Source organism: Kryptolebias marmoratus, linkage group LG15, assembly GCF_001649575.2.
Source record: "Kryptolebias marmoratus isolate JLee-2015 linkage group LG15, ASM164957v2, whole genome shotgun sequence".
Taxonomy (NCBI): domain Eukaryota; kingdom Metazoa; phylum Chordata; class Actinopteri; order Cyprinodontiformes; family Rivulidae; genus Kryptolebias; species Kryptolebias marmoratus.
In genome coordinates this window covers 3,402,405-3,422,168 of record NC_051444.1, presented here as the reverse complement: position 1 = coordinate 3,422,168, position 19,764 = coordinate 3,402,405, and the positions used below count along the sequence as shown (strand labels likewise).

Genomic DNA, 19,764 nt, shown 5'->3' with positions numbered 1-19,764 from the left:
GGCTTCTTACTGATCTGCAACTAGTTGGCAAACATCATTCATGAAGGAGTCTCCTGACGTTTGTGGGGCTCTTAACTTCCTCATGAGCCACAGATGCGTGTATCTCTGTTGTTTGAGTTTTGAACATGTTCAGAAAATATTGGTTCAACAACTTTTTTCTTAAAATAGTCACAAAGTCACTGTTGGCATCTTCAACCCATCTTAAGACCACTAAGGCTTCATTTTGGCACTTGCACAAGAGCTCTCCTCTGACAGAGAACATCTGAGACAAATTCCCAGACCTAGAAACTACTCTGACAATAAATAATAATTGAAAAACTGCTCCAAATCTGCCTATCTTCATTTTAAAGGTTTACTCCAGCAGATTAAAATGTGAATGTGGGGGTGGCTGCTGAGGTGGGAACAAAATGAGCCCAGGTGGCAAACAAAATAATGTTCACGTCCAGAAACGCAATTTTGCAAGCCGTGCACACAAAACGGGCTATGATTTACAAAAATTGATGTCTCGAAATTCAACCACAGCTCATTGGTCAATTGGTCGCAAACACTCACAATTCAGTGAGACTGAAACAAAAAGTTTTACATATTTTCTCCCAATCTTGAATCAACAATTAGTCTCCCACGAGTTGCATCTCAGTGAGAGACCACCTTAAACATCAAGGTTCGTATTGGTTCTCAAATGCTCATCTGTACACAACTATAGAAAAACTATAAAGAGCTATATCTATAATAGTGTGCTTGTAAATGCTGCTTTCTAAAACCTTTGCAAATTGTGACCATTCAATACTCTTCTGATATATGTGCCTGCCTTGTAGTGCAGTGAGGGGTCTGTTGAAGGAGAGAATCAGAAGCACTTTCCCTAATCCTGCTAAAGCAGCACACATGGGAATGAGTACTTGCACAAAGCCATGAGACCCTAAGTTGCTCAAATCCATTTGTTGAAAACAGAGCAACAAACAAAGAAAGGGAGGCAATAAAAGAGTAATTTAATTCAGCAAACGTGACAGTATTGAATGTATGGCGAATCTTATTTTTTTTATGGGTTGTACCCATGAAGCTTCACTTTCTCCTTGCTCACTACTCTCCCCGTTGCTTTAGTCCAGTTAGTCTAGTTATAAAGGCTAAAATCAGTCTTAAAAAATAAAATTACAGCACCCTCTGTTCCAGGGTGATGAAAATGGCATCATTATAGTAGCATAGTTAAAATGTAAAAATTTAGTTGAGTGAGGCACTTCAAACAACGACCATTTCTGAATTAGCAACAATAGGTTTCCCCCTTCATTCTGTCTTTAATAGGGTGTTTAAACCTGTTTTCTTCTTGGATAGAAACAGGATTTCTGTAATAAGCTTGTGAGTCATAGATTCTCTCGGCTTACTATTAATATTTTTTTAATTCTCTGCCCAATTCCTGTTTTCTTCTCTTTCTCACTTTATTTCTTGTGCTTTCTTTATTTCACTGTCTTTCTAAATGGGCCAAGGCAACTTTCTTTGCCATCTACTGTGGGAAAGATGTAGATAAAGGCTATTAACTGGTAGAAGGATGCTGATCAGCCTCCCTGTTCTCTGATCTAATGTCTCAGACATGATGTGAACTCTCTTTCTCCTAAGGCACCTCAGCATCTTTCAAACGCAATGTGTTTGTTTGTTTGTGTGTTGTTGGAGGGAAACAGCCCATCGGATTTCCACAAATATGACCAAACATAATCTAATAATGTCATGCAGCGGCCACAGCAGCAAAAAAAAAAAAAAGAGTGCCTTCTCACATCTGTAAGCAGTAAATAGTAGTGAGTGGAAGTAAAATGTGGTGCGGGCATGCTGCGTCTGTTTGTGTTGCTTATGAGTGAACAAGCTGTGATGTACACACAATAAGGACAGGAAACACACAAGTGTACTATATTTAGATGACAAAGTGCCACAAACCTAGGCTAAAGGGGGAAATAATAAACAAAAGCAAGGAAAAAAACAAGCCAGTCCAGAAGCATCCCCTGTTATGGTGCAATCCCCCATGTCCTAATTACACAGGCTTAGAGGAAACGGAGGATTAGCCACCAATTCACCACGCTTCTCGCCTCATCTTCTAATAAGTCTTGCTCTTGTTTCCTCGCCACCCTTTGTGCAACCCTTCATGTCTCTGCAGGTAAAAGTAGCAAGATGCTATTGACCTGTGACTTTCTGTCTTTGTTCCTTTTTGCTATCATGTCTGTCTCACAAAGCAACAACTAAATCCTTCTTAAGTAGGATGTTGTGCAGCAGACTTGTTAGTTCACCTTTTCTACCAGATATTTTCACTATTTAATCAAATTCTTTACAAAAGTTCTCTCTTGTGGAAAAATTAAAGATGTTTTACTTAGTGCAAAACTGCTGTATTTGAAGCAGTGTTTAACTGTAGTTACTTTATATGGCTAAATTCATAACCACTGTGCAACACCATTAGGCAGACATTTAATTGGTCCCAAAATAAGTCTGTGCCATACAATGACCCTGATCAGTGCCACACTCACACAGATCAGTCTTCAGCAATGGGAAGAGCAAGGAAGCCTGCAACAGATGCCATGGACCCTACAAAGCTCTGGTCTCATTACGTCAATGTGGGATTACATGAAAAGACAGAAACAAGTTCACCATGAGACTTGGAACAAATGAAATATCTGCAGTCTTGTTTTGGAAAAAGAAAATCTTTAAAGCTTTATTATGCAAAAACCTAATATTTTTATGGGTTGTACCATGGTTGCATTTTGTCCAGGGTTTTGCTATATTTTGCATATACTGTAACTGATGAACAATAGCTTCTGTAACTTGGAAACTGATCTTTATCTTTAGTGTATATATATATATATATATATATATATATATATATATAAAGAGAGGAATAAATTTGTTTGTGCCCTTTCATTACGGAAAAAAACAGAGTAGTCACTGAAATAACTTGAAACTGACAAACATAATAATAATAGCAACTAAAATTCAACTAATGAAAATCAGTCATTCCTTTTGAATTGGTTCAGTGGGAATATTTTTAAAAAGAAGCTAAAAAACTGGCCTTGGCGAAAAGGATAGTACTTAACGGAATAATTTGTTGCACAACCTTTTGAGACGATCGCTGCAATCAAGAAATCTCTGTAAGTCTGCAGGAGACTTCTGCCCCTGCCCACAGGTATTTTGTCTCAGGTTTGAATGGTTTGTCAACTCCTTCCACATATTTTCAACATGATTTAGGTCTGCACTCATAGAAAGCCATTTCACAGTATGCTTTTTAGTTGTGTGTTTTGGGTCATTATCTTGATGGAGGACACATGACCTGTGACTGAGACCAAGTTTTCTGACACTGGGCAGCACATTTCACTCCAGATTGCCTTGATAGTCTTGAGATTTCAGTCTCCCCTGCACAGATTCAAGACACCCTGAGCCAGATGCAGCAAAGCAGCGCCAGAACAGAACCGAGCCTCATCCTTGTCTTACTTGGTTCTTTGTATGCTTCATTTTTTTGGGTCTGTGAACAGAGCTGAAGAGACTTGCCAAAAAGCTACTGTTTTGTTTGCTTTCATAGTGGTGTGTCAAAAACATGATATATTTATAGAGTAATAGATGTATATAGAGCTAAACTACGGGTAATTATTTTTTCTTCAGTGTTAAAGCTTTTAAGTGCTTGCTAGCTATAAACAGCCTGATCACAGCAGGAATGATGTAAGGGCTTGTTTTTCTCAGACATCTATATCTAATAGCTTGCCTGTGGCTGCTCTCCTGCAAATGCTCCAACATTAAAACACTTTGAGGTGAAAGAAGGAGCGATCTATACCTAGAGGAAATGTGAAGTATAGAAGGTCTTAAGTCACAGGTTGGAAAAGCAGTTCAGGTATTTTGATTGGCTGAAGCAAGGATCTTCCTTGACTGACCTTGCAATATTTATTGAGTGCTTCTTACTGCTGTCAACGGTGAAGACTCAGAGCTGCTCTACGCACTAAAAAAGGTTTTTTTTTTGTGGTTATTTTTCTTCAGTGTTTTTTTTTTTTCCCAAGTTTCATGATGAAAACACACCTCAGAGAAAACCACTTAAGTTGACAGAATAAGTTGCTCAAACAGCAGTGGGAATGTTGTTACACATCACAAATGTGGTTAATGTTAAACATAGGTTTGCCTCCACTCAGCAGTTTTTGGCCCTGGAATGGTTCTCATGGCTGTCCATTTCTGTTTAACCTGTTTGTAGAGTTTCACGTCAGATTGCCAGCAGATAAGAGAAAAGCAATGAGATCTTTTCCCACCATTGTCTCCAGGTTGACCTTTACTAACATTTAGGCTCTATCCACATGGGAATAGCATTTAGTAGATATGCAAAATGTTTAGCATTTTAGGAGCTCCTAACCCATGTCCCTGAGTGAGAAAATTTTGAAATTGTGTTCTAGTGTGGACAGCCGAAACGCAACCTTTGAAAATAAAGTTTAAATAATAATAAATTAAAACTGTCCACTATGAATTCAGACATTTCAGACACATATGGTCAAACACATACAACCGAAGGCACAAGTTCTTATGTAATCAGTTTATTTTCAAATAAATGTGTCTTTTTAAGGACCAGTTTGTGCGTTTTAAAGTTTCCTGTTAATGCCTTGAGCAAACTGGAAAGTGCTGTTTGAGAACATCAGCCTGGTTGCCCAGATGTCCCTCATCTCTACAAGTCCGAGACCCCGCCTTCCACCCACAGCACACAGCCATGCTTGCTCATCATTGATTGGGCTTTGTGTGTTTGTTTTTGTTTGAATATGAGCTTCTGCTTCTCCGGGGTGTTTTTTTTTTTTTTTTATCCTCTCCCCTCATCTGCATAAACACTTTCTTCTCAGGGTATTCTTTGAGCAACTTAGCCAAGCATTAGCTGACATCCGGTCCTGAAGTTAGCTGGTGGGGGGAAAGCCTAAAGAGAGGACACGTTTGATCCTAAGATATGTGTCCTTGATTCAGATCGTGCGTTGCCAGCCAACGGTTCTTCTCACCGCTGCTGCCAAACATTTCCTGCTACACGTCGGTATACTCCTGCCTCAAACTGTGATAAAATCTCTTACACTAGAGAGAAGTATCCTTTTTCATTCTACTAAGCCACCTACTCAACATAACAATTCAAACTCACTCTCTCATCTCAGATCCACGCTTGCAGCAGAGATTTAAATTTATTTTTGGACACTAACTAGTGGTTTGTATTTGTTTTCGACTGTGGAATCGGATGCCACATATGTCAAATCAACATGAATATAGATAATGATGGAGAACAAAAGCGTATTTAAAACTACAGTTTATTCTGAACTACTGTTTTAAATCACATCAGCTTTAATTTACTGTTGATTTTCAGGTTTCAAGGAGAGCAGTAGCCTATAATAAGTGCAGGTTCTGCAGGAAAAACTACAATGAGTGCTTCAAACAGTAGTTTCATGGAAATATCATTGAACTGCAAGCTCTTGAAATCATGTTGGCAAAGCAGACCAGCCAACTGCAGAGAGCAGTCGATTTTCCCAGAACAGCTTCATCACTGTGCAACTCAACTGAGAACAACTATTATGTTCTTTCTACGTGACAATAAAGTAACTCAAAATAATGCTTAATTTAGTTTAAAACTAGTGAAATAATCACCACAAATTTAAGACATTTTTGTTTGTTTGCTTTTATGTATGTGTGTGTGTCACTGAATATATTTAAAGTTTAGCACATCTACTTTCAAAGTCCATACTCTGGTCCAGACCCATCTTATGTTATATTGGATTCCATTTAAATAAAATGAAGTGTATATTTACTACTGTGCTAGTGTTCAGTGGTGGGGCTCCTGTAAGAGTGTGCACAGACAGATAAAGACAATGCATGGGACTTTTAGCAGTAAATGTGCATTGTAGGCTGCAGTAACACCAATGAAAGTTACTTCTGTTAAATCCACAAGCTGTTCGAGTCACTTTGCCCTGTGCTGTATGATGAATAGTGGGTTAGCCTTGAAGCAGATTTGCATCGTTGGCCTCTGTTGGGGTCATTATCAGAAACTGAAGCAGCAGAGGAGGTGTAACGTCACATCATCATGGTGTTATCTAAAAGGACAAAGATAATAAAGATAGCATGAGGCAACACAGAAATATACATTTTGTGTTGTCACCAAATTATTGGTGACAATCAGTATTATCTGCAATGGATATAATAAGCTCATATCATGGCCACCTGACAGATTAATATTTAAGTTAGTTACTGGGTCTGTTGTGCCAAAGATTAGGCACCTCTTCGAAGGCAAAAGTTCTATTTTGTTTTCTTTTTTGTTTTTTGTTGCCTTCAGATTCAGTTTATTTATTTTGTTTATTACAGTGTTTACTACAATGCACTTTACTGTCAAAAGTTAAAATAGCTTAGGTTCACAAAAAAAAACAAAAAACAAAAAACAACAATTTAAGACAAACAGTACTGTTTCTTTTAGTTCTGAGCAGTAAGCAAATTTTAATAAAATCATTTGCTTATCCCTAGCTGTTCCAGACCTTTGACCTTTTTTAGAAATTTGGTTTGGACCTTTGGATATAATATTTTAAAACCCTTGGTTAACCATAATATGAGATTTTTGATTCTCATTTATTTCACCAATACTAAAAGTTTAGGCGGAAGAGTGTCCGCCTAAAATGTCAGAAGATATTTGTTAAACATTAGGCTCAGCCAGACTGGAGAGTCTCTCATCTGTGCAGTTCAAATATTTAGTTAACCTGATTGGCTTAGAAGGATGTTTGGAGGAGTGGGGATGGGGTGGGGTGGGATGGGGGTCTGGTTCAGCTGGGCTGGGTAGCAGTAGGTGCAGAGATTAAAAGTACAATAATGCTCACACACACAAACACACACTGTGAGCTCCCTCAGGTGAACAGGTGCAGTCATGGTTTGTCACAGATGCCCCGCTCAATTCGTCAGCTGCCACTCCTCCTGTCCACCTCGGGTGGTTGGGGGATGTTCACCACAACACAACCTCAGCATGCAGAAACACACTCCCGTTATCTGAGATCATTCTCCAGTCTCAAAGTTGACTTTAGTAGCTCACGGAGCTGTCTAATGACGTCCCGGGTGTGCCTGATAGTAATGATTGATTCAGGACCACTGTTTGCAACCTTTTTTTTCTCGTTTTTTTAAACTTATGAAACATATTACATCTCCACCTCTTTGCTCGCTGCTCAGTTTGCTAGCATTAGCGGGTGAGAACAGCTCTGTCATGTGTTCATCCCTTCCACCTCGGGAACCACAGCGTGTGACAGGGGGACATTAATCACAGGCCTGGGTAATAAAGCGAGGAGGGATGGGCTTGTAGGGCCAGGGGGGGCAGGCGTCTGGGGGGAAAGAAAAAAGCTGTTTAGGGAAATCACACCATGCTTTATGACACACACTGATACACAAGAGCACGTTTACATTCACAGATACCAGAGACCTTCACCTCTTGGAATCAGAAACGGGAGGAAAATAAACAGCGTGTAATTTTCATAAATATGACCAGCTGTTGGCTGTTAGTCTGCGTTAGGCTTTCTTGACCTGTCAAACTTGAAATCATGTGGTCACTCGATCAGTCACAAATTGTTATTTTGTAAATTATTTTTTGGTAAAAAGCATTTGCTGAGATGGTGGATAAAGATTTTTCATGTGCTGTCTTTTGATGGTGAGAAAATGTTTATTAATAAGCATTATGAGTTCAGGTTTGCAAATGTGTCCCCAGCTTTAATTTTTAAGCTGTGTTTTCTTTTTGATTTGTGTTTGCTTGGTGCCTTTTTAAAGGTTGTTAGAACAGGTTGAGATATAAGACACCAGTACTGTTGGTTTTTTTTTTTTTAAGTCCATCATAAACATGGAACAAATGTTCATTGCTTTAGTCCCCTGAGATCAAGTCCATCATCTTACTGAGAACAGATGAATTGTAAAGCTCCCTGGTAGAGTGTTTTGTTGTGTCTGTTGTTTTGATGCTATTTATTGGTGGACATGAGATGAATTTATGAGCATGGTCATAATTATGCATCCATATAAATACATGTGCAGTTTCAATGCACAATAGATGCCATTCTACTCTCTGCCACCCTCCGCTGTTATGACATTAGCCATACAATAGGTTTTTGATGCTGTAGTCACCTGAGAAATGGAAATTTGTCATGAAAATTACCCATTCAGGTTATGCATAATGTATACAGCAAAAAGCCAAGCAATTAAAAAAATATATAAAAATAATTTAAAAGTGTAATATCCTTTTAGCATAAACTACGATCTGCAGAGCTATTCTTGTAATGTATGGTTCAGTCCTGAAAATCTGCCCTAAAACAAGGTAATTAACCCTTCCTAAGGTAGTAAGAGAGCTGTAATTTCTTAGCATCCACAAGCGCCAAGAAATGTATGGAGCTTAATTAAACCTTTTTGTTGACACCAGAGGTGTAATATTTAGTTTCAATCAGAGATCCAGGTCAAGTGTCTTCAGAAGAGCTGTGAAGGTAGAGGCATCAGCAGTTCAGGATTTCTGATCAGGCCTTTCAAAGTTTTAGTGACACTTTTAAAAAAAAAAGCTTAAGGTAGTATCTCACTGAGCTGTGACTGATGGTGAAAAAAAATCTCAAAATTGCAGGAAACTTATGAGAAGATACATGAATTTCAGTTGTGGTCTCTTTGAACTCTGAATGTTTATGACCAAGGGATCATTGGTCGATGCAGTTGCATTTTAAAGTGCCAGTTGTTGAAATTCACAGCTCATTTTTGTGTGCACGGCTTGCAAAACTGCATTCCTGGCCATGAACATTATTTTGTTGCTTACCTGAGCTTGCTTTGTACCCACCTTGGCAGCCACTCCCACATTCAGGATTTAATACCTTTTAGTATACTGTTGAAATGAACATAGGACCAGTTTTTCAATTATTATTATTTCTCATCGGCATGATTTTTCTGTTAAAGTAGAGGCGCAGGTGGCAAAATACTGCTCTAGGGCTCTTGCGACAGGTTGGAAATTACTTTAGAGATTCTGTGACTATTTTGAAAGAAAAGTGGTTGTTGATGTTTTTAAACATGTTCTGAACTTAAGCAACGGGGTTGCCATTCACATGAGGAAGTTAAAAACCTTGTGAAAGTCGCAAAACATTCTGGAGAATATCTCATACAGGAGACTCCCTCATGAATGCTATTCACCAAATTCTCACAGCCGGGTGAGATACCACCTACCATACGCTGATTTCTTTGTGTTTCTTGTATCTGTTGTTGTTTCAAGATGCGGTGTCATTTTTAAAGTTGTTCTGGGGCTTAAAGCTTAAGGACACATTTTTAACATTTTGCAGTTTAGAATGAACAAACAATGAAAGGTAAAGCATAAAATCAATATATGAGATGTTCCGAATTAAGCTATCTTTAAAAACAACACAGTAATACAGCTTCAATAAAACACTGATGCTATTTACCAGTTTGGTTTATCTGATTGAAGTCCCTCTCACGACGGCGAACGCCACGCTTCACTTCCCCTCGTTGTTGCCAACTTAGCGGCTTTGTATTTTCAGACCCCATTTTCAGAAAAAAGCCCCACTGTGATAAATGTAGCGAAACACCTCTCTGCTGTTACTCGGTACAGTCAGTGGCAGACAGAGATGAACAGCACGAGTGAGTTCTTTGCAAATGCACAGTGTTGTTTTTACGGTTTATTACCCAGACAGTGGATGGGCTCTGTGTGAGAGGGGAGAACGAGAAATGACCAAAAGACTTAGCCTTTAACAATTTTATATTAGCTGTTTTCAAAAGAAAATTCTAAACTTTAAAATAATGATACTTAGACAGTCAAGGAGTTCTATTTCGTATCTTTTTGCTGTGAATTTGAAAGCGTTCTGGAGATAATTTTTCAGATTTATTATTGCACTAAACAAGATCATTGACAGAGAGGTGGATCAGGTTTTGACAAATGATTGCCTGTTTTAGTTTATCTATTATTGTAAATTATTTTACATTATATGCAGAGCAGAGAAACCAGAGAACAAGAAACAAAGCATGTCACCAATAGCTAAATCATCATAGGCAAATATGTCCTTGGTGGAGGCCTTTGCTGCCCATCCCAGAGAGCCAGTGGAGCCTTGGTGAAGAAGCAAGAGAGAGAGAGGGAGATGAATGTCACCCCTGCTCTCATATGTCATATTGTTAGCCATAGATATGAGGAGAAAGCCTCAAGGTTGTACGTGCAGCAGAGACATGAATAATCTATCAGAGGTTTCTTCCAACTAAATAGAGAGAAATATGTCTGCATGGATTATTTATGCTTTAATATGGTGAACGGACAATCACCTCTGAGAGCATGAAGACGTTGCAGGGGCAAAGTTAATTGTTTGTGTGTGGAAACGTGCTAGCCATGTGTGTGTGTGTGTGAGAAAGGCGATGCTTGTCAACCGGTATGCATTGTTAGCTGTCGGTTTTGTATTTTGAACCTCAGTGATGGATTACTGTAATAGTGTGCTCTGGGTTGATATTGTATTCAGGTCTGTATTTTGTTATGCGCGATCTTTCGAGTAAATCATCTATCTCCATGCTTTGACGTGTTGCTTATATTTTCTTACTTAAATATCAGATCACTTTTGTACAAACACACAAATGTCTTTCAGTGTGTGGAGATGCATTCACTCACCCTCACACCATTTAAATGTAGTCCATTTTATATTGGTCCAGCCTCCCCTCTCCAGCTCACCTTATTTCCTCTTCAGATGACTGCCTTGACACGGGAAATGTCAGGTTCTCCTTGCCGGCGCTTTTTGGCTTCTTCAAACATTTGTGAAGTGTTAAGCTCATCTCTACAGCTTAGGAGGGCAGTCTCTCAGGAATCTAGGCTGCTGACCCACAACATGGCAAAGACAGCCAGGCCAAGTGCACTCAAGCACATCCACTCTGCTTGCTCATTCGCATCAACGAAAGATTGTATTAGTCCCAGGTTTGTGGTCTTTAAAGCAGCACTCTCACTGTGCTGTAGAGCTCCGTGCATTGCATAATGGAACTGATGGGGCAGCTTTACAGCCCCTAACAGTGATATTATCCTTCTGCATTTAGTTGAGATTAATTGAAGAAGAGGTGCACGTCTCTAATTAGCAAAGTTGCAGACAACAGTTTGAAGTTTAGTGTTCACAGAGTTCCTCCAAATCCCAACTTCAGCTTTTTCAAAATGTGATTTCAAATGGGCTTTAGCTGCATTCGGGTGAAAAAAAAAAAGACAATTCATCATCAGCATTTAGAAAAGAGAGGCAAAAAAGGTGGCAACAAGATGTAATGATGATAGCAGAGACATATGGATGTGTTTCCGAGAAGATTTTCAGGGTTAGATTAGTGGTTCCAGAACATTTAAGCTTCTGACCTCATTTGTCTTTGGTTAAAGCATACAACCATTACAATTGATTGTATTCCTGGAAATCATCTCAAGATGCAAAACTTTATGTTTTGTGATCCATAGAGGGGTCTCGACCCCACCTTTGGGAACCATTGGCTTAGATCAGTGGTCTTCAATAAAATTCAAAGAAATACACTTAAAAAATGTTTCTCAAGCAAAGGTCCAGAATATATGTTTGTGCAAATATATACAGTATTTGTAAAAAAAATTATATTTACACAAGGCTTTATTTGTGTTGTGTACATGTAAAATGAGACAAAAGGAAACACAACATTTTATTTGTTTTTGTAAAAGCAAACACTGTATTTTGTCATACATTTCAAAAGCTCTTTATTTTATTTTAAATGCTAAAAGGTAAAAAAACAGGTGATAATTTATGTTATGCACTCTTAAGATCCTTTGCATTAACAATTTTTATGTTGACTGTAAAGGTGAGAGTCAGTAAAAAAGAGAGAGAAATTTAATACTTTGAATTTAAATAATTGAAATCTAGACTTTAATAATCACTATCGACTCTGAACATATGAGACAAACAGGCTTTAAACTCCCAGCAGTAAGAATGAATATAAAAACTTCTAGTTTCCTTTTAACTTTTATCTTTTAGTGACAATCTTGATTTCCCTCAACCAGGCATTGTTTTCTCAGCATCTTAACTCAATGCTGATTGACTTCTCGGCTGCTGTAATGTCTCTGAAAGCTGTGCCGCAAAAAAAACAAATTTCTATAAATAGGAGAAAAAGTGCACAAGTAAAATTTAATAACTGATCTTGGTTGTTGGTAGCTCTTCATTTGGTCCAGATGCAAACCGAAGTCCACCATTTGGGGACCCCTAGGTTAGAACCTAACTCACAACAAACCTTTAACCAGTCATATAACATAAAAACAATAAGTAATTTCCTATATGTTAAAAAATAAATAACTGACGGTTTACTGTGTAAATGAGAAATGAGAACCTAATTGTAGTAATTTCATAGTGTCTGTAAGAAGCTTGTCTCTTTTATATCCAGCAGACAACAGATGTTTTTTTCTTTTTTGGCCCACAATTTCTTACTTCACTTCCAAAGAGGAGTGAGAAGAGAAATCTCTCATTTCTATTTTATCTTTATTTTTTTTAACCAAGTTCTGGATCCGTTTGACACAGGCGCGAGCGCTCCCATAATCAGCTAGAGTGTGCATCCTTCTGAATAGAGATGAAAGAGGAGAACACACACTTTTATACACACGTATGCACATGCGAGGCAACAGCAAGGCACGCACAAATAAACAGGCACAAACACACTGGGAAGAAGCACAAGCCATTTGGCACAGCCTCTCTATCTAGGGAGGGCTTCAAAGCCCACTGACATGAATTTATGATAACGGCACTATGCCTTTGCCAAACCTCAACCGTTGTTGTTTTTTTCCCACTCCCATCCCATCTTTCTGTATGCTCTGCCATCCTCTTGATCAGAGCTTTGGAAAATGCAAGCAGGTGTCCCCCAGTCCCCTTGGAAAGCTGTGTGCTTGAGTGCATGTGTTTCTATGTGTGCTACGAATGGGGCATCCTTTGCACTACTTCTCTAACTTAAGCCTCCAACTCTGTCTCCAGTTCACTTCAGCTTTATAATAGCAGGATTATTTAATTTTCCCTTCACTGTGTGGTTTTACTGTGTTTCAGGCACTCTACTGTGGTTAATATTACTTTCTTCTCCATCCACCCCTTCCCTTTTGTTTCTGTCTGCAGATGAGGATTGTGTGAATTGTACAGAGGAGTGCAGAGTACTGGGTCATTCTGACCGCTGCTGGATGCCTCAGTTCCCTGCTGGTGGAAACCAGGCGGAGGGCATAGACTACCGCAACAATATGTTTGTACCCGCCGGGATGGAGACGGTACCTGAGACAGAGACTTATGAGACTGTCAATCCCAACGGCAAGAAAACGTTCTGTACTTTTGGCAAAGAGAGGCGCGATCACACCATCCTGGTTGCCAACGTCAAGCCCTACTTGAAAGCAAAACGTGCCCTCAGCCCACTGCTCCAAGAGGTGCCCTCAGCCTCAAGCAGTCCTACCAAGGGCTGCTCCACAATCCCTCCCTGCTCTTCGGTCAAAGGTCCAGCAGACGGGGCTGAAGGCAAACCTCCTCTGGCCAGCTGCTCCGGCCACTATGGCCCTCCTGACGGTCAGTATCTGTCACCAACCAAACAAAGCAGAGACCAAGGGGTCTATCCACCTTTGCCTCCCTCAGACCCAGTGGCCAAGGTTCTCGCGGAGGCCCGGTCCAGGATCAGTCAGGAGGCAGCAGGTGAAATGGAGTGTGTCCTGGAGCAGGTGGAGCCAGACTCGAGTCGCGATGGAATGGACGCTGACCAGGTGGTGAGAGACATCGACAAACTATTGCAGGATTGCAGAGAAAGTGAGGCCACTGGCACTCTCAGAAAGTAACACAAAGGACTGCAAACAGAAGGAAATAAAGAAAAGCAGGAGGCTTTTTGCTTTTTGCTTTTCTGAGAACTATCATGCCAAAACTGTCACCAAAACAAATTTCAAATGTTAACTGGCTCCTATGATAGGGGGTGTTTTCACTGTATTTGTTGTAGAAAAGTACCAACACTGAACGAACATTTAATATGTCAGACATGCAGCACCAGCTTTGGAGCTGAAACCACTACCAACATAAAAGAACTGACTTGTGACTTTTTCTGAATTTATAGACATTTTGTTAAGCAAACTGCAGGGGTCTCTGCCTCTAGCACCTCGCAAGCTCTTATCTAAGTGCCCACCAGCTCATATGTGTGTTGTTCATGGTCTCTCGTGAAAACCTACATATCTTTGTGTGTGTAGGTGGATTTCTGTTCCATGTGTTGGACATCGAAAGTGAACAAAAAAAGGACTATTTATGGTCAGACATGACAATCGATGCGGAAAAAGAGAAACAAAGGCTAATCTGTTCAGGACAGCAAAGGCCGAAATACACAATAAACCTTATCTTTTTTGAATTAAATATACTATAGGTGTAGTGTGCGATGGACCAGACCTGTCCCAGTGGAGATTTTATCAGGGGGTGTGTTGTTATGGACCTGGAGTTGCTTCAGTCCTCTTCTGAAGGAGAATTATTAACAGTGTAACCATGTTTCACCTGTCATATGTAACTACATGTGTAAGCTGTGTCTGTCTCACACCTCTATTTAAATGTTCATGTTGCTGAGCAGTGTAGTTGCACACACCGATGTTACACACGTGCACTACACGTTGCCCATACATATTTACATGCACTGATGCCACACGACACACACACACACACATCAAACACAAAAACGCTTACACACAACTATCCATCTGTGGAATTGTCTTCTACATGTACATCATCAGCTTTTAGTCCCTTGTGTACAGTGAATTTTCATGTGTGTGACTATGCCTTAAGGCAATCAAAAGTTGTATAAAAAGGGACATTTTTCCTCAACTGTGAAAAGATAATATCTATATGATTAATATAGATGACTGTATGTATGAATCATGAGTCCATGTATAGTGCCCAAATATCAACAGATATTTATACATTTTATAAGAAAAAAAACTAGGAAATGAGGCATTTTACCAGAGTGTCCTGTAGTGAAGGTTAGCTGCGGGATATCAAAAAGTAAAGAACTGCAAAGGACACTGCCATTGTTCTGAAGACAAATATCCAAAAATATAAATAAACAAGAAAATGTCCCTTCACATTATCACTATACATAATATCATTATATGTGTATATGTATCCAATTTAGATGTGTTTACATCAAAAACTGACATATTTTTTATTCATTTTTCTGCAATTTCTGTGCATTTGAGCCAAATTGTTATGTGTACAAAAGCTATATTGTGTATTTTATTAAATTAATATATTGTTGTGTTGCAATATACATGGGCTTATATTGTATTTGGCAAAAGTTGCCTTAGTAGCTGTCGAACTCTGTGAGTTTGCTTTAGTTTGGGTTTATCTTGGGTGTTTTGGTTTTTTTTCCCCTTCCATCTCTGTTCAGCATCTTTGCAGGCTGGCTTCAGTGCTTTTCAAGATGTCGCCTCTTTTTACCCTGAGATCCAGCTGGATCACATACAATAACTGTTAAAAGCTTAAATAAGCCAGCTGATCTAAAATAATAGAAATCAAACCAACAACAAAAAGCAACAACCACAAGAAAAAAAAAAAAGAAACAGTTTGACTATTTTTACTGAGCAAATTTTTATAAGGCAGCTATTTTCTTTAACAATAACTAGTCTGCATATTTTCTGTTCATTATGTTTCTATTTCCAAAAAAGGAAAAAATATAAAACAGAAAAGAATAGAAACCTGCCATATGGAAAGTGGAGTGGTTTCCTTGGTGATCATGAAACTGCCTTACCGTCTCTGCAGAGAGCTTGTTATATCTGTGGAGCTTTGTGACTGCTTCTGAAGCCCTGGTCCACCAGAATGTGCATTTTCTACAAAGGACCAAAAGAGGTTCTTTTGCAGCAGTCAGTGTTGTTTATGTATGTACTCCTTCTCAACATGTTTCACTTCTCATATGTTGCAGTGCAACTTGACATCTGGAATTCTCTTCAAAGTTACTTTGGGTTTAATGTCTTAGCTGGTAAGAGACAAGGTTTATAAAACCAGGTGTCTTTGCATTCAGGATTTATATTGAAAAAAAAAAAAAAACAAACAATTTATTTTTTAAAATTCTGGCACATTTCAGCCACTCTATGAAATAATAGCAGGGGTGTTTTTTCTAATAATCCCTGGTGGTGAAAAAATAAATACAAAAAACATCGAACAGTAGGCTGCTTGATGTGTTTTGAAAAATGTGACCACAATCACCAAATCTACAAACCCCAAATCCGAAAAAGCTGGGATGTTGTGGAAAATGTTAAAAACAGAATGCATTTATTTGCAAATCTCATCTACCCATATTTTATTCACAATGGAATGTAATACACACATCAAGTGTTGAAACTAATAAATTGTACAATTTCTGTGAAGGGGAAAAAAAAAGTAATTTTGAATTTATGAAGCTTAAAAAAGTTGGGACAAGTGCAACAAAAAGCTGTAAAAAAAAATAAGCGGCACAAATAAGAAACAGCTGGAGGAGCTTTGGAACGAATTAGGTTAATTGGCAACAGGTCAGTAAGAGGATTAGATATAAAAGGAGCATTTTGGAGGCTGAACCTCCCTGAAGTAAAAATGGGCTGAGGTCTAAAAATTAGTGGCACAATTTCAGAATTATGTTCTTCAACAAAAATTGGGAAGAATATCCCATAATCTACAGTTCATAATGTCATCAAAGTATTTCAAGAATCTGGAGAAATCTCTGAGCTGAAAGGACGAGACTGAAAGGCAATATTGGGTGATGATCTTTTGGCCCTCAGGGGCCCCTGGACATCACTGCATGGGTTCAGGAACACTTCCACAGATCATCATCTGTAAACACAGTTCAGCGTGCCGTCCACAAATGCTGCTTAAAGCTCTATCAGGCAAAGAAGAAGCCAGATGGGAACACCATCCAGAAACGCTGCCGTCTTCTCTGGACCAAAGAGGAGAACTGTTCTGAGGTCAGAAGAATGTTGGAAACCACAAACACAACATCTTCTGTACTAAAAAGCAGGGGGACCATCCAGCCTGTTATCAAATCTTAGTTCAAAAGCTTGCTTCTCTGATGGTATATGGGTGCATTTGTGCTTTTGGCAGAGGTATCTTACACATTTGGAAAGGCATCATAAATGCAAAAACTGTCTAGCAAAAAAATAATTAAAATTCCAGCAAAAAAGACCAGGACTGTTAGAATCCTACAGCAGACAAATGTGGGACAAGATTCATTCCAAAACCTTCAGCAGGTGGTCTCCTCAGGTCCTAGATGTTTACAGACTGTGGTTAAAAAAAGAGTGAATGCTTCATGAGTCAAACATGGACCTGGAACAACTTCTCTGAGATGTGTTGCTGACATCAAATTCAAAATTACATTACTTTTTCCAAAAAAGGTACATTTTCATAGGTTCAGGATTTAATTTGTTTACCATATTTCATTGTGAATAAAAAAATATGGGTTTATGAGATTTAGAAATCTTTGCATTCCGTTTTATTTACATTTTACAGTCTGTCCCAATGTTTTTATTATTGGGGTTGTAAGTAACCTGCAGCCATGAGAGGGAACAGTGACTTGTGTTCATGTGGCTCCTAAATAAACTAAACTAGAATTTAAACTGCAAATATAACTCATTTTGTTCTGCAGTCATATCACAGTCAAGTATTTCTGTATTTACTTCCTTTTGACTTGCGCTGTATGTTTGGAGATTTTATCCGCCTTTCGTTTTATATCTTTTTGACTATTTTTTTTTTTGCATTTTTGCCATTCATTTGCTTACATCTCATCACTTCAGCTTTTTATTTTCTCTCCTCTGAGGGGAAAAGTAACTGTTGCTTTTTCTCCTCTCTTTCATCTGGAAAGTATTTGGTTTAGATTTGCGCTTTTTTTCTGGGAGAATGCAGAGGCTGTTTTTAGACAGTGCTTAGAGGCTTTGACGGAGTGGAAAATATTTGTGCTTCTTTCTTAAATGAGATTTTTTCTTTTTTGCTTTGTTTTATCTAAAATATCTGGATGATTCAAGCAAGGTTTCACATTCACATCACACAAACAGGTAAAATATGCTGCACAAAGTGTGCACTGCAGCTTTGATCCTGACAGAAATGCTGCTGCACACACTCAGAAAAACACCAATGCATTTAAGCAACACACTGCCTTTCATGTAAATTCATAACCTCCGAAAATAAAATAAAGGCTGAAAGAGAGGGCAAAACATTACCAAGACAAATGTGGCTCTTCCATATTTGTCTTCATGGATTTTATTTTATTTTATCTCATTTTGCTCAGTCTTCATGCTAAAATAGGCCCTCTCTGCTATGCTCTGTGTGTGTGCATGTGCGCAGAGGCTTTATTCCCCTTCATGCTTTCATTCTTTGACAAAAAGCATTTCTTTTTTCTTCTCAATCTGTCACCTATAAATTTAATTACACCTCAAATGAACCCTCCATTGCTGTGGCTTCTCTCTCTCTGTTTTTTTTTGTCATTACTTAAAGCAGAGTGCAGAGGTCATTTCAGAATTCATTGTTTTTGCTCCGATCCTGGCTGCCACAAACCATCACTGTCACAGTTCAAAGTACTGTCCCCTCTAATGGCGTTCCCTGGGCCTGGCTACTGTCTGCACGCTCACAAACTGAGGGTAAGGAAACGAGCTGGGCCCAGTCAATGGAAGGAATTCTCTGAAGCCATGGCCCCTTTTCTCTCAGGCTATTTGCTGTTTAATAGAGCAGAGGCTACTGTTCGGCCAACACATAGTTTGGCCTCAGAAGTTAAGAGATTGAGCATAATGTGAGGTCTCTCATTATTGTCTAATTACACACTGGCATCATACACTGTTGGCAGTGCATTACTCAAGCCTGGAGTGTGATATTTTTTTTTTTTTTGGCTTTACCAAGTGATTAGCAAAGGGCCTTGTTGAATGTGGCTAACCACCTCTGGTCTATTACTCACACAGACTCAGACAGTCACTGCTTCACAAACCCACACATGTATATGGACAATATGCGTTTTTTTGGTTGATTAAAACAAGCACCCAGTGATGTCAGTGTTGTCCCCCCCCTTCCCTTCCCCGGGCCCACACTGACAGCATAGGGCTCCACCCTACCATGGGCAGCTGGTGAAAAGACCAGAAACTTTTTTTTTTTGTATGGATTATTTCAACTGCTATTGTCTAAAGGCTGTGTTCATTGTGATCTATCTGAAGATTTAAAAAAAACATCAAAAGATGAAATAAAAAGGAAATAACTGATGGTGTTTTCTCGTATTCTTGACTGAGTTGTTTGAGGAACGCTTAGTCATGGTTCTGATATAAATCCACTTCAACCAAGAGTTGGCTTCGCACACTCAATACTGCAACCCCAATTTCAAAAAAGTTGTGCAGTGGTTTGGAAATCTCATAAACCCATATTCTTAATGGAACATTGTAAACACATCAAATGTTAACTATAAGAAATTATACAATTATATTCAAAAGGAATAAGGCAATTTTGAATTTGAATTTTATGGCAGCAATGGTCTGCAAAGATGAGAGAGGGTGAGGGCTGGGTTTTTACATCAACATTAACTGGTGTAACGACAGAACAGTGTTGCAAAAATCATGTTCAGAGTGACTAGAATCTGTTATGGTGGAATGTGGACCCTTCTACTCTCTGAGAGAATTCTGTAGTGATTTAAGCGGGAGTGTACATCCTACCCCAAGCATCCCCACGTCAAGCACAGAGTTTACTGGCTGAACAGATTCTACATATAGAAAACAAAACATCACACTGTGTAATAATAGTTATGGGCAACTTCAATAACTGCAATAACACAGGAATTACCTGA

General features: G+C 38.9%; 1 protein-coding gene across 2 annotated transcripts in view; it reads left to right on the top strand.

Moving 5' to 3' along the window:
* Positions 1 to 19,189, top strand: part of pcdh17 (protocadherin 17) — a 66,646-nt gene extending 47,457 nt beyond the window's left edge. For both annotated transcript variants that reach the window (XM_017404426.3, XM_017404419.3), the window contains exon 5: positions 13,092 to 19,189. In XM_017404426.3, the coding sequence (XP_017259915.1) occupies positions 13,092 to 13,789 (698 nt within the window). In that variant the 3' untranslated portion in view covers positions 13,790 to 19,189. The remainder of the gene's footprint in view (positions 1 to 13,091) is intronic.
* The last annotated feature ends 575 nt before the right edge of the window (positions 19,190 to 19,764 follow it).